Here is a 14036-nt window from a genome sequence, read left to right as displayed (position 1 = left end):
TCCAAACCCTTTCTATTCATGTACCCATCCAGATGCCTCTTAAATGCTGTAATTGTACCAGCATCTACCACTTCTTCTGGCAGCTCATTCCACCCACACACCACCCTCTACGTGAAAAAGTTGCCTCTTAGGTTCCTTTTATATCTTTCCGCTCTCACCCAAAACCTATGGGCTCTAGTTCTGGACTCCCCCACCCCAGGGAAAAGACTTTGTCTATTTATCCTATCCATGCCAGTCATTATTTTATAAACCTCTATAAGATCACCCCTCAGCCTCTGATGCTCCAGGGAAAACAGCCTCAGCCGATTCAATGTCTCCCTATAGCTCAAATCCTCCAACCCTGGCAACATTCTTCTCAATGTTTTCTGAACAATTTCAAGTTTCACAACATCCTTCCGATAGGAAGGAAACCAGGATTGCACACAGTATTCCAAAAGTGGCCAAACCAATGTCCTGTACAGCCACAACATGACCTCTCAAGTTCTATACTCAATGCTCTGACCAAGAAACAAAAGCATACCAAATGCTTTCTTCACTATCCTATCTACCTGTAACTTTACTTTCAAGGAACTATGAACATGCACTCCAAGGTCTCTTTGTTCAGCAATATTCCCCAGGACCTTACCATGAAGTGTACAAGTCCTGCTAAGATTTGCTTTTTTCAAAAAGTAGCACCTTACATTTATCTAAATTAAACTCCATCTGTCACTCCTCAACCCACTGGCCCATCTGATCAAGGTCCCATTGTACTCTGAGGTAACCTTCTTCGCTGTCCACGACACCACCAATTTTGGTGTTATCTGCAAACTTACTAACAATACCTCCTATGTTCACACGCAAATCATTTATAAATGATGAAAAGCAGTGCACCCAGCACCAATCCTTGTGGAACACCATCGATCACAGAATTCCAGTCTGAAAAGCAACCCTCCACCACCACTTAAAAGGCACCTAAGGGGCAACTTTTTCACACAGAGGGTGGTGCGTGTGTGGAATGAATTACCATAAGAAGTGGTGATACTGTTACAATTACAAAATTTAGAAGTCATCTGGATAGGTATATGAATAGGAAGTGTTTAGATGGATATGGGTCAAATGCTAGCAAATGAGACTAGATTAATACAGGGCATCTGGTCAACGTGGACGGTTTGAACCAAAGGGTTTGTTTCCGTATTGTACTTTATAACTTTATGACTCGAACCAAACATCTGCCTGACTGATATATTGAGATATAACGGACTTAATGGAAGGCAATATTAGGAATTTGAAGAATGTATCATTAAAAGCAATCAGGCAAAACAGATAAATGGAATAATGTAAGCAAAGCTCTTTCTTACTACGTAAAACCTGAGTGAGCATAAAACATATCGCTTCTAACCTTTATTTTAATTAAATATACCATGAAATTATCCACCAGAGTTCACGTCTAAATTTAAGCGTTAATGCTAAATTAATTTTAAATATAAAACTTAAATAAAAAGTGGATGTTGTAAAATGGACTGCAAATTTGCTTTCACAACATTTATATTATTGTACAGAGGCAAAATCTAACCCAAGGTGTTAAAATAAGGTAACAGCTTTGTCAAAATAAACCACAAATCATTCCCAAAGGATTATCTTAAGTGTTTGCACTTCTGCCATATTATAAACACACAATGCATTATCATCTAGAAATTAAGTAAATTCAGGAATATATAAATGTTAAAACTCTAGCCAATATGTTGATCCACAAAAACATTATACTGCATCAAATATGGTTTGCAGTCAATCTACATTTTTGTTATTCAACTCCACAAAGAAGACACAATACACAAGTCATTAAAACCATACCCATCACATTTCCTGTCCACAAACCTCATTTTTTGTTCCACACTTTTTTGGTTATGTTCTTGGTCACATTAACTATATTAAATTCAACAATCCATATGATTCCATTATGTCAACTGTCATAACAGAGTATCAGGCTCTGACCACTAGATGGCTCTGTGGAATGACTTTCTGAAATCTCCCAAACTCAAAGACACTTTTTTTTTAACATGCTTATCCTCATCATTTTGAGCAGTGCTGCAGCTGACTTACATGCTGACATTGACCATCAAACCATAGAATGTAGGAGCAGAAGTAGGCCATTCAGTCCATTGAGTCTGCTCCACCAATCATTGAGATCATGGTTGATCTGACAATCCCCAATTCCACATTCCTAACTTTTTGCTGTAGATCTTGATGCCCTTATTGACTTAAAATTTGCTTTTCTCAGTCTTGAACTTTCTTAACAACCCAGCCTCAACAGCTCTCTACAACAAAGAACTTCATTGATTCACTACTTCTGAGAAAAGAAATTCCTCCTCATCTGTTTTAAATGTGTGACCCCTTATTCTGAGATTATGCCCTTTGGTCCTAAACTCTATTGTGCATCTACCCTTTCATATTTCCTAAGAATCACCTATGTATCATTAACATTGCCTCACATTCTTCTATATTCTAATGATTTATTTATAAATCATACTTGGTATCAGCTTCATGAACCTTTACAACCCAAAACTGTTCATAGCTTTCCAACCGTGATCTTGTGTAGTTTTATTTAAAAGCCTTCCTATTTTTAAACACCATTCCCATTGAAATAAAGGCCAGCAATCAATTTGCCTTCCCTATTACCCACTAAACATGGATACTATCTTTTTGTGATTCATGGACAAGGTCTGCTAAATTCCCTGATGTAGCCTTCTTCAGGCTTTCTCCAGTTAAATAATACTCAGTTCCAATGTTCTTCCTGCCAATGTGCTTATATATCTCCATAGCTCCATAGGCTCTTCCAAATTTTCGCCCACTCAATTAATTTGTCTATATTCCTCGCAAACTCTTTGTGTCATCCTTACCACTTGCCTCCCCAACTATTTTTCTTGTCATCTGTAAACCTGGATGCAAAACATTCATTTTCTTATCAAAGTCATTAATAGATATTGGATATAATTGTGGCTTCAGCACTAATCCCTGTGCCACTATATTAGATACAGACTGCCATCCTAAAATTGTCCCCTTTATCTCAACTCTGTCTTCTACTTGTTAGCCAATCCTCTATTTGAATATACTGCCTCATAAAAGAGCTCAGCCTAAAGCAGCTCAATATACACTTCCTGATGAAGGGTTTTTGCCCAAAACATCGATTTTTCTGCTCCTCAGATGCTGCCTGATCTGCTGTGCTTTTCCAGCACCACTCTGATCTAAACTCTGGTTTCCAGCATCTGCAGTCCTCACGTTTGCCCAGCTCAATATACAGTCTTCTAGAAATCAGACCAGATAGGTTAACTTTAATAATCCATCTCCTCTCACTGACACCTGGAAGTAACAAAGCAAAACTTCTTGATGTCTTTTATGGAACTATTCTACGTTACTGAGTACAATGAGACACCAGTGGAAGCTGCTGATACTAACCTAACCCAAATTGTTGGACCAGCCATAAGAAAACCACTTCTTAATAAGTAAGTTTTCTTCACAGAAAGTGAAGGATTTAATTGAAAAGAGCTACATAACTGAAAAATAATGTAGTTTTTAAATGTTCTGACATGCCAAAGGTCTAATGTATTAACATCAGTCAATACATTATGAAAATTCAAAGAAATAAAGATAAAGGAAAACCCCTTCTATATTATTAATCATCCTGCATCCTCATCAAGGATTCAGTCCTGCATGTAATCATATCGATATATTTTTGGGATTTTCTACTGAGCAGGTATAGATACAGCTCTTCTACTCCAACATCAAAATTCCCTATCTGATACATTTGGGGCAACATTACATTCGACATGTCTATTCTGTATCAGTCAGAAACATAACAGAATTTTTTAAATTATGGACAGAAATGTATCCTTTTCTTTGTAACCAGTATTTACTCATAAATGATGCATTTGGCAATTTCTGATCACTTTAACATTTACAAGGTACTTATGTGCCAAACATTTTGTGCACTCAAATATTTTGTGGACTCAAGCAGGAAAGAGTAATATCTACTTGTCTCTTGTCACTATTATTCCAATGCAATCATAAAAAACAATTACCTGGTATAAAGTTGTATCTTGCCAGAAATCCAATAGATTCGAGCTCACCATCAGCAACAAATTTAATCCATAAATATCTACCCGATGATGTTATAAAAGGTGGAATATTTTGACCACAGTAACGTCCAATCTCAGTAGAAAATCCAAAAGGTCCATCCCGCACCTCGATATGGTCAAATTTGCATTCCCAAGAAGGTTCAATGGAGTACTTTTCATCAAAGTAAAGTTCAATGCTTTGTCTCGGTGCAGCTAAATAATGAAGTCACACAATTAATTCCATGATAATACATAAAATAAAAGTTGACATAATTAAGTTACAAATGTGTGATATACCAAAGGAAATGAGTGAGTTCAGATGATACAAGACACGACGCCCAGACCTAATGCAGAGCATACCATCTCAAGGCAATTGTAAACTTTCAGTACATAACAAATACTTATTTAAAATAATGGACACTAATATCATATAAATTAATGCATTTATGATTTGATGATTTTACATGTTTAACTAATTTGCATGTTAATCTCATGTTACATCAAACAGATTGTCTACTGTCAATATTAAATCCATAATATAGGTGAAATCTGGGAGATGTTATTACTTTATGCAGCATATAAGATATGATTGAATAAAAGAAACATACATTTAATTACTTTTCAGACCAAAATAATCTTGGTAAAAAATAACTTCTTGCAATCATAGAATATAGAACAGTACAGGAACGGGCCCTTCGGCCCACAATGTTGTGCCGAACATGGCGCCAAATTAAACTAGACCCTTCTGCCTGCTCTTGGTCCATATCCCTCCATTCCTTGCATGTTCATGTGCTTAGCTAAAAGAACCTTAAATGCTCCTATGGTATCTGCCTCCTCCAACACCCTTGGCAGTGCATTCAACACTCCTACCAGTCTCCGCATTAAAAAAAACTTGCCCCTCACATCTCCTTTGAACTTCCTCCCTCTCACCTTAAATACATGCCATCAAGTATTAGACATTTCATCTCTGGGAAAAGATTTTGACCTTCAATTCTATCTATGCACCTCATAATTTTATAGGCTTCTATCAAATCTCTCCTCAGTCTCCATCACTCCAGCGAAAAACAACCCAAATGTTTCTAGCCTCCCTGTATAGCTAATACCCTCTAATCCAGGTAGCATCCTGATAAACCTCTTCTGCACCCTCTCCAAAGCCTCCACATCCTTCCAATAATGTGGTGACCAGAACTGAATGAAATACTCTAAGTGTAGCCTAACCAAAGTCTTATAAAGCTGCAACATGACATCCTGATTCTTGTACTCAATGCCATGATTAATAAAGGTCTTTACCACCTTAGCTACTTGAGCACTGTCAGGGAGCTATGGACTTGAACCCCAATATCCTTCCGTACATCAATGCTGTTCAGAGTTGTGCTATTAACTGTATGCTTTTCCTTAACATTTGATCTCCCTAAGTGCAGCACCTCACAATTAGCAGATGAAACTCCATCTGCTATTTCTCCACCCATATCTGCAACTGATCTATATCCCACTGTATCCTTTGACAATCTATCCACGACTTCACCAAACTGTGTATCATCCACAAACTTACTAGCCCACCCATCTGCACTTTCATCTAGGTCATTTACATGTATCACAAACAGCAGAAATCCCAGTACAGATCCCTTTGGCGCACCACTAGTCATGGACCTCCAGCCAGAAAAAACACCTTTCCACCACTACTCCCTGCCTTCTGTGGACAAGCCAAATCTGACTCCATGTGGCCAAGTCACCAAGGATCCCATGCACCATAATCTTCTGGATTAGCCTATCATGAGGGACCTTGTCAGAAACTTTACTAAAATCCAATCAACTTCTGAAAATCTCGGTAAGGACAGAACTGGTGGCTCAGTAGTGGACCAGTATTTCAGAACTCCAGGCTAATGCTGTGGTACATTAGCTCATGTCCCACCATACAATCTGTTGGATTTAAGTTCAATTGATACATCTGGAATATAAGGAGAAAGTGAGGACTGCAGTTGCTGGAGATCAGAACTGAAAATGTGGTGCTGGAAAAGTGCTTTTCCTGCTACGCTTTTCCAGCACCACATTTTCACATCTGGAATATTTTCAATAAAGATCAATGAAACTATCACCAATTTTTGGAGAAGTTAATTTGGTTATATAATGCCATTTAGGGAACATACTCTGCCCTCCTTACTATGTCTAGCCTACGACTGATTCCAGACCTGCAGCAATTTGGTTGGCACGCAACTACCCTGTGAAGTTGCCTAGCAAAGTATCTCAATTCAAGATCGCTTAGGAATGAGCACGAAATACTGGTCTTGCCTCCATGTCCATATTCCCTTAAAGAAAGGAAGGAATTATTTTTGGAGGCATAACGATTTATTTTATGATCTAATTTAAAATTGATCTGTTTGAAACATTTAAAATTATTTATGTAAAAGAAAATAATACATAAATAATGCAAAAACATTTACTGACTAATGTCAGAAAATCAATTTTTTTTAAAGGATTAAAGTTGCACTCACTGATGAAGTATCTAGATTTATGTTTTACAGTTCTTGTAAAAAATAACTAATAAAATTCATTTTATATAATCATTTTATTTTCACTACAAGTGACATATCTCTTGTTCATACCTTCAATGATATATATGCACTCTCTGTCAGGAGGGTACTTGTTTGGATAATTGGGAGATGTGAAGAAGCCACCATCTGGATTCTTGATCCAAGAGCCACATTGCACTGATTTTGAAGAGGTTGGTTTGTCTATAAACAAATCAGATTTGGTGTCAAACTAATACGTGACAAAACCAATTTGCCTGAAACACCAACAACCTTGCACATTTTGATTATTAGCAGAAGAGGAGGTTGGTCATTTATCTTTCAAGGTCAGGTGTAGGATAGTGTAGGTGGACAGTAAAGACTAACACAGTGTTAAGGTAAATTGTTTTAAAACAGCACAATGAATCTAGTGTGGAGGAGATCATAGACTGACCTGCAATGAAGTAGGAACTGACACGAAGAAAGGTAGAGCAAGAACAAACTTAATGTCTCCCACCGACATTTCAAAATACATATAACCCATTAATTATTTTTGAAGTGTAATCATTGGCTATGAAAGTAGTTGCAATTCTTTCTTGTAAATTTAGATCTAATGAACAATAAATGAACCTAAGATTAGTTAAGTCTACTGTAAAATTTTGATTGTATTACTAGCCTGAGAATCCAGAGATCATGACTGATAATCCAATGATATGTATTTAAACTATTACAGAAACTGATAAATTTATATTCAATTAATTAAATAAAATCTGTAATTTAAAAAAAAGGAAACAGTAATGCTGACCATGAAACTACTAGATTGTCATACCAATTGACCTTGGTCATTAATGTCCTAAAAATCTGCAACCCTTACCTAGCCTGGTCTAAATTTGACTCCAGTAACAGTGATTGATCTTTAAATGCCCTCTGAAATGTCCTAGCAAGCCATTCAGTTGGTGGAGGTGCTCACCAGCATCTTCCCAACAGCAACTGAGGAAAGGCAACAAATGCTGGCCTTGCCAGCAATACCCATTCCATATGAATGAAGTAAATAAATCAAGGAATCCTGTTAGGGTGGGATTCAAAGAGGGAGCAACATTGAGCAGACACTGTGAAAACTACTGAAGTAGTAAACCATTCAGACATGAAGTCGTGGTGCTCCAGACAGATGAGAATTAACACACTGCCAGTGAAGTGGCTGTCTTTTTTCTTGTAATCTGCACATTATTCATTCATAGTTAGCAATTCACTTTAAAATTCTTAAGGAAGACTCTTTAGCAGCTCATTTAGATGCTGAAGATCTTCCAAGGTGGCCAAGATGGAGTCTACTGTTGAACTATCCAGATTTAGCACATGATATTTGCACTCCTGCAAACTGTGGAAGAGCCAAACTCCCAGAAACTTATTAATAGACAGAATATCATTTAAAATGTCTATTAGCATCCAATAAAGACAGTACATACAAGTTTGGTGGCTATCATTTATCTTAATGCCATCACTTTATGAGGGACCTGCTATTTTGAATTAAGCATAGGGTAAATGTGGATTTAAAGTGCTACTGAAATAGATATTTGCCCGTTCATCTTCACTTGCTCCTGGAGCTGTGTGAAAGGCCACTAAAACATATTGAAAAAACCTTCTTGGGCATTTGTCAAAATTTCAAATTTTTTGCAACATATTATATCTCAGAAATACACTAAGAACATCACCTAAAATAGAAAGTATATTGCTGCTAAGTCTTAGGAGACAATCCAAAGAAACCACTCAAGAGAAAGGCGATACTTAATAATGGAATTTTACAAAGGGTCTTATTTAGTCCAGCAACACTTAGAATCGTAGAATCACAGAATCCCAACAGTGCAGAAAGACACCATTTGGCTCATCAAGTCTATACCGATTCCCTGAACAGCATCCCACCCAGAACCAACCCTCTACCCAATCCCTGTAACTCAACACTTAGCATGGCCAATCCACCTGCCCTGCACATCTTTGGACTGTGGGAGGAAACTAGAGCACTCGGCAGAAACCCATGAAGACATAGGGGTAATGTGGAAGCTCCATTTGGACAGTCAAACCCAGGTCCTTGGCAATGTGTCCCAGCTGTCCTAACCACTGAGCCACCGTGCTGCCCAGTTGCCCCAGGAGAAACAGACAGGATGGCAAAGATGGTGCCATTTCTGTCTGCAGCGCATCCTCTCTGGACTTCTCTACCAAGACCATCCACAGCTACCTAATGAAGGAGCAGCGCTCCAAAGGCTATTGCATCCAAATAAACGTGGTGTTGTGTGACTTTTAAATTTGTTCAACCCAGTCCAACACCGGCTCTTCCACAACATGAAGACCATCTGTGCCACATTAGAGATCCTATCTTGGACCCCAAGAGTCAAAATTTCCCTGTGCACCAGTTGGGAAACTCCACACCTTCAGTGGATGAGAGCAGCTGGAGCCTACATATACTACTTTATGAAAAACTGTTTAAACTAGCACAAGAGTACAAGACTGCAGGTTTCTGGTTCAGCATTCCCAGCCAATTCAAAATACAATCATCAGCAACTAGGATCAAAACTATGCACTGCATTCTGATTCTCACATCAGTGTGTCTTTGGAGGAAAGAACTGACTTAGCATCTGCATTTGACATCTGGACAAAAATATCCCATAACTGGCAATACCCCACGAGTACTGACAGCAATTGCATGTGGTTTGGTAGTGTCTAGGTGGCAATATTTCCCTTCATGCATTTTGTTCTTATGAGATTGAGCACTGATTTTGTTGCAATGTTACTAATAGAAAATGTTTATGCAATATAATTGGCAGATAGTTACATTTGGGAATAATATTTTGGTTAATATCAATGCAAAAATTAATCAGAATTCAGACCAATGAACAAGTATAAAAATTGAGGTTCAAAGTAACAGCCAGAAGTAATGTTATCATATAAAAAGACAATAGGTGGCCAGTTTTCCTCTCTTTCTTCCCTACCCCTAATAATTTCGATGTCTCCTCGAGCAGACAGTCAACTGCAATGTCTGCTTTATGCAGTAACTATGCTGGAGAAAGCGCTTCCAAAATGCTTTAGCCATTGCTACCTATGAGTCACTTCAACGTTCGACAGATCACTGCAGTAAACACTGAACAATAAGTGACATTATCTGCTGATTACAATCTGATAATTGGAATGGCAGGAAGAAAACATGATTATCAAAGGAAGGACACCATTATAAATATTACCTGATGTCTTTTTTGTTGACACACAGAGTCCTAGCAGGATGAGACTTGATACAACTGCGAGAGGGGAAAAAAACAAATTTATCACAGGGACTTTTTCGGCGTTTGCATTAATATGGTTAAGTAGCTCGAAACAGCTATTAAGTGCAAGTAATTTCCAGAAAAATTGTACAATACAACTGACAGAAGTTGGTGTACTTTTACTAATGCCTTTCTTAAAGACACACTTTTAATGGTCATTATGATTGTTAATTATGCAAATGGAGAATTGCACGTTATTATATCCAGCTTCTCAGAATCGTTTTCCAGCACGTATTTAAAACGCATACAAACCCGTTTATTTCTCCCCACATCTGCTTTTGCTGATAGTCTAGTTGCAGTCTAAGCACAAGTTAACAATAGCAATCTATTTTAAAACAAAGTTCGAACTCATAGTTTGCTCGGGAGCTGGCGAAGAGAAACAAAAAAAGGTCCTCGCCAAACGCCGGGAGTTTCCAGGCAAATGGAATCGAAGCTACCTGGGCTTGAGGGGGTTATATTTGATTCGGCGAATACATGGGTGACGAGATAGTTTGGAAGTGACAGACAGCCAAAAGAAAAGCGCAAGTTAAATGTTCTCTGGGAAGGCAATTGGATTTCTCAGAGGCAACTGGGTAAATCAAGGCACTGTCTTAAGTAATCCTTCTATCCCTCTCCTTTTCATCCCTCCCCCTCCCTCCAATATTGTTAGCTGCACCTGATCTATATTCAGTGCCCTGTTGGGTTTCTACACAGCCGCGCACAACCGAGGCGAATGTTCACAGTCAACAGGGTTCCCCACTCAAGTCGCATAGGCGGAACTTACCGTGGAACAATCCGTGCTGATACCCATGGACCATGTCTGATTCTAATACAAGGGGCTCCAATCCAAACCAATTCCATTGAAGCAATGCGTGGCTGACAGGCTGACGGGAGATGGATGGGATGGGATGAGATGGTTGGATGGATTCAGGAAGAAAGCTGCTTCACACAAGCTCATCCACGTCCCCAGCTCCCGTCTGGAACGCTGTGTCTGGAGAGACATACATGTGTAGAGGTGTGTGTGTGTATTCAAAACTCAACCCAAACTAATCCCCAGCAGTTTCGCACAGGATTCCAGGTTGATTAGTATATCCCCATGATTCCCACACAAACGTTGCCACGATTCCCGGCGCCTTTTGATGCATTGAAGGGATTAATAGGTCCGTCATCAGTCCTCTGATCGCTCCACCTTCTCGATCTTCTGGGGGAAGCCGTATAAAAGCAGATTGACTCCCCTTTTTTCCCCAAAGCGTATTTAACACAAAATCCGTTCACGCTCACGCACACACACTGGGAGGATAAGATGCATTTGGAAATAACCGGGCGTCAATTACAGGATTTTGCACCAAATTGAAACGGGTTGTGTCTGGCCCCGGTACCTTCTTGCCACCGTTCTTTCTCTGTCACAGACAGCTCACTCTGCTTTTGTCGAACGTGTTTTGCATTTGATTTCGACTCCTCTGACTCTCTCTCTCTCTCTGTGGCCTATCCAGGGGTCTCTCTCGCTCTCCAGTAAACGTGTCGCGGTCCCTGGAATAAAAGTTCATGCCAATCTCAATCCAGTGGCGCCGGGAGCTGGGCGAGTGGTCCGCATGACAGTCCAGGACTCCAGTTGGAAATTCAGGGCATCGCAAAAAAAAGGGGGGAATTACCAAGCTACCAGGACACCAGTGAAGTTGCTGCAGTCAATATATCTGCAGCCAAGGAACATGGCGGGAATCTCTACAACTGCAAAGGTTTTCTTTCCCTCTCTCTCCACCGCCCCCCCCCCCCCCCCCAATCAATAAATGTACGATGCAGACGGACACTCGAACATCGGTGTCTCCCAAACAGTAGTGCACTGGGCAACGGCTATCCCTGACACAATAGAGTTGTTTTCTTTCATTCTCCTCTCGCTTCCACCCACCCACCCCGCGATCCTATTAACTCAGCATCAAGTGGTAATCTGGGCCGTGCCAACTGCAAATGACACCTTCCAGTTACTCCTGCAGACTCCCGCAGCCGGGGCGAGAGGGTGATCCACAAGCTTTGATGCGAAAAAAGTGTATGCGTGGGGCTGAGGGGGTAGGAGATGGAGAGACCCTCAGCTCTCCACCGCACCCCGCCCCCCCCCCCCCCCACCCCACACGACCAGTGAATCACCATCCAGGATGCGCCACGCATTTACCAGCCAACACCACATCCCCCATCCCCACCTAAAAACTGAACAAAACAACTTCTCAGGTTTGCTATCTGCGGAAGCCCGCTCGTGGGTGAAGAGTACTCTTTCTGTCTGAGGAACGCAGCCAGAGACTACACAGTTCGCGTCTAGACAGGTTTCTCTGCCCAGCGGAATGGACATGTATGAACTATACAGTGGAAGAGAAAACAGCTCAACTTGGCTTGTACTTGCGTCTATACATGTTTATTTACCAGATGCACACACGGGTACTTTCATCGTACAGATATGTACATTGCATGGTATAGCACACTACATATGGTGTAATGTAAGTGGGTATAGTACATATACCTGCTATTTATATTTTGCAGACATTTGCACAATAATTAGATAATGCATTTAATACGTGTGTTCTGTTTTGTGGTGCAGAGTTTGAAGCGCTGACCGGTCTCGAACTGCTGTTTAGAGCTGCCTCCCAAACAGTTCATCTCTGCCTTCGCTGGCGGCCAGCCTTATTCACACTTCCACTGCGGTGAAAGCAACTCTATCCTGTATGGGGGTGGGGGGGGGGGGGCGGTGGCGTGGGGTCAGGATCAAAGAGCAGCCAAATGATCTTCTCTAATCCCCCACCGGCCCAACTCCCAGCCGCCGTTTTTACTGAAGGTGGGCGGTAATGAGTTCGTGTTCCCAGCCGGAGGGTCAGGCAGAGAGCACGAGTTTGTAACTCATCCTCTCCCCCGTACTGAGGGCGGCCGGGCTCAGCGAGCTCAAATGGACCCGGAACACCGGGAGGTCATTCTCTCCGAAAATTCCCGAGTAGTCGCGGCCCTCCCTCTCATTTTTCTTTGATGCAGTATTTGCGGATGGACTTAATAACCATTTTACAATTGGTCAGAGCAGATATTGTATACTCTCCTGGGGTCTTCTTGGTCTGGAAATGTGATGGAGGCAGGCTTGACTGAAGCATTCAAAAGGACATTGGATGACCATTTGGATTGAAATGCTGCGAAGGCTGCAGGGGGGAAAGGCAAAAGAGGTTTGCTCGAGAAATAGAATTGGTCTGGAACTGCTGTTTAGATCTGTCTCCCAAACAGTTCATCTCTGCCTCCGCCGGCGGTGAACTTTATTCACACTTCCACTGCGGTGAAAGCAACCCTATCTTATATGAAGGGGGGTGGCGTAGGGTCATGTTCAAGGAACAGCGAAATGATCTTCTCTAAATCCCCCTGCGGCCCATCTCCCAGCCCCCGCTTTTAGTAAAAGGCATGATGGGCCAAATTGCCTCCTTTTGAATGGGAACAATTCGGTGACAAAGATAGTTGGTAGGAGGCAACGTGAATCAATCATGATCTTCACTTACTGGTATTGATCAGACACAGCTATGAGTTAGTTTGGCGGCCATAGCTCTAGATTGCAATTTCTTCCTTCTTCAGATCAACATTGGTCTGCCATTTCAAACAATTTTTGAATTCCTGATGAAAGACTTTTGCCCAAAATGTCGATTTTCCTGCTCCTCAGATTCTGCCAGCCCTGCTGTGCTTTTCCAGCACCACACTCTTGACTCTAATTTCCAGTACTCACTTTCACATCCCACACACCTCCTCACCATCACTCAATTCTGGTGCAGCCCATAATAAGGAGCACCTTGTTAAATACAGACAAACATCATGCTGGTCTAACAACCCTGAGGTCTCGAGTTCAAATGCCCAAAGGAGCAGACATTTGAGGATGAGTTATCACTGATAGTTGCCAGATCTTTATATAAGAATAGCATAATAAAAAGACAATCCACTTGTAATACCTCTTAAGTGGCTGCCTAATGTTCACTACAACAAACAGTCTAATGCTTGGGCCTACTGGCATGGAATAAGGCATGACCTGAAGGCTCATCAGATGATCCCAGGTATGAAGAAACTTTCTTATGATCAAAAGGCAAGCAGGTTGGGATTCTACTCAGTGGAATTTAAAAGAGTGAGAGGTGATCTCATTGGGA

The 14036-nt window shown here is 40.8% G+C and overlaps 1 protein-coding gene across 3 annotated transcripts in view; it reads right to left on the bottom strand.

Moving 5' to 3' along the window:
* Window positions 1-11396, bottom strand: part of neto1l (neuropilin (NRP) and tolloid (TLL)-like 1, like) — a 227499-nt gene extending 216103 nt beyond the window's left edge. For 2 of the 3 annotated variants that reach the window (XM_072570655.1, XM_072570656.1), the window contains exons 1-4: window positions 10670-11396; window positions 9829-9882; window positions 6695-6823; window positions 4056-4304 (exon numbers count right to left, since the gene is read on the bottom strand). In XM_072570655.1, coding sequence (XP_072426756.1) covers window positions 4056-4304; window positions 6695-6823; window positions 9829-9882; window positions 10670-10703 — 466 coding nt within the window. In that variant the 5' untranslated portion in view covers window positions 10704-11396. The remainder of the gene's footprint in view (window positions 1-4055; window positions 4305-6694; window positions 6824-9828; window positions 9883-10669) is intronic. The other variant, XM_072570654.1, reaches the window with a different exon arrangement.
* Between the last annotated feature and the right edge of the window lie 2640 nt (window positions 11397-14036).

Source organism: Chiloscyllium punctatum, chromosome 5 (assembly GCF_047496795.1).
Source record: "Chiloscyllium punctatum isolate Juve2018m chromosome 5, sChiPun1.3, whole genome shotgun sequence".
Taxonomy (NCBI): domain Eukaryota; kingdom Metazoa; phylum Chordata; class Chondrichthyes; order Orectolobiformes; family Hemiscylliidae; genus Chiloscyllium; species Chiloscyllium punctatum.
Note: the sequence above shows the minus strand (reverse complement) of the source record. Positions and strands in the feature narration are given on the sequence as shown.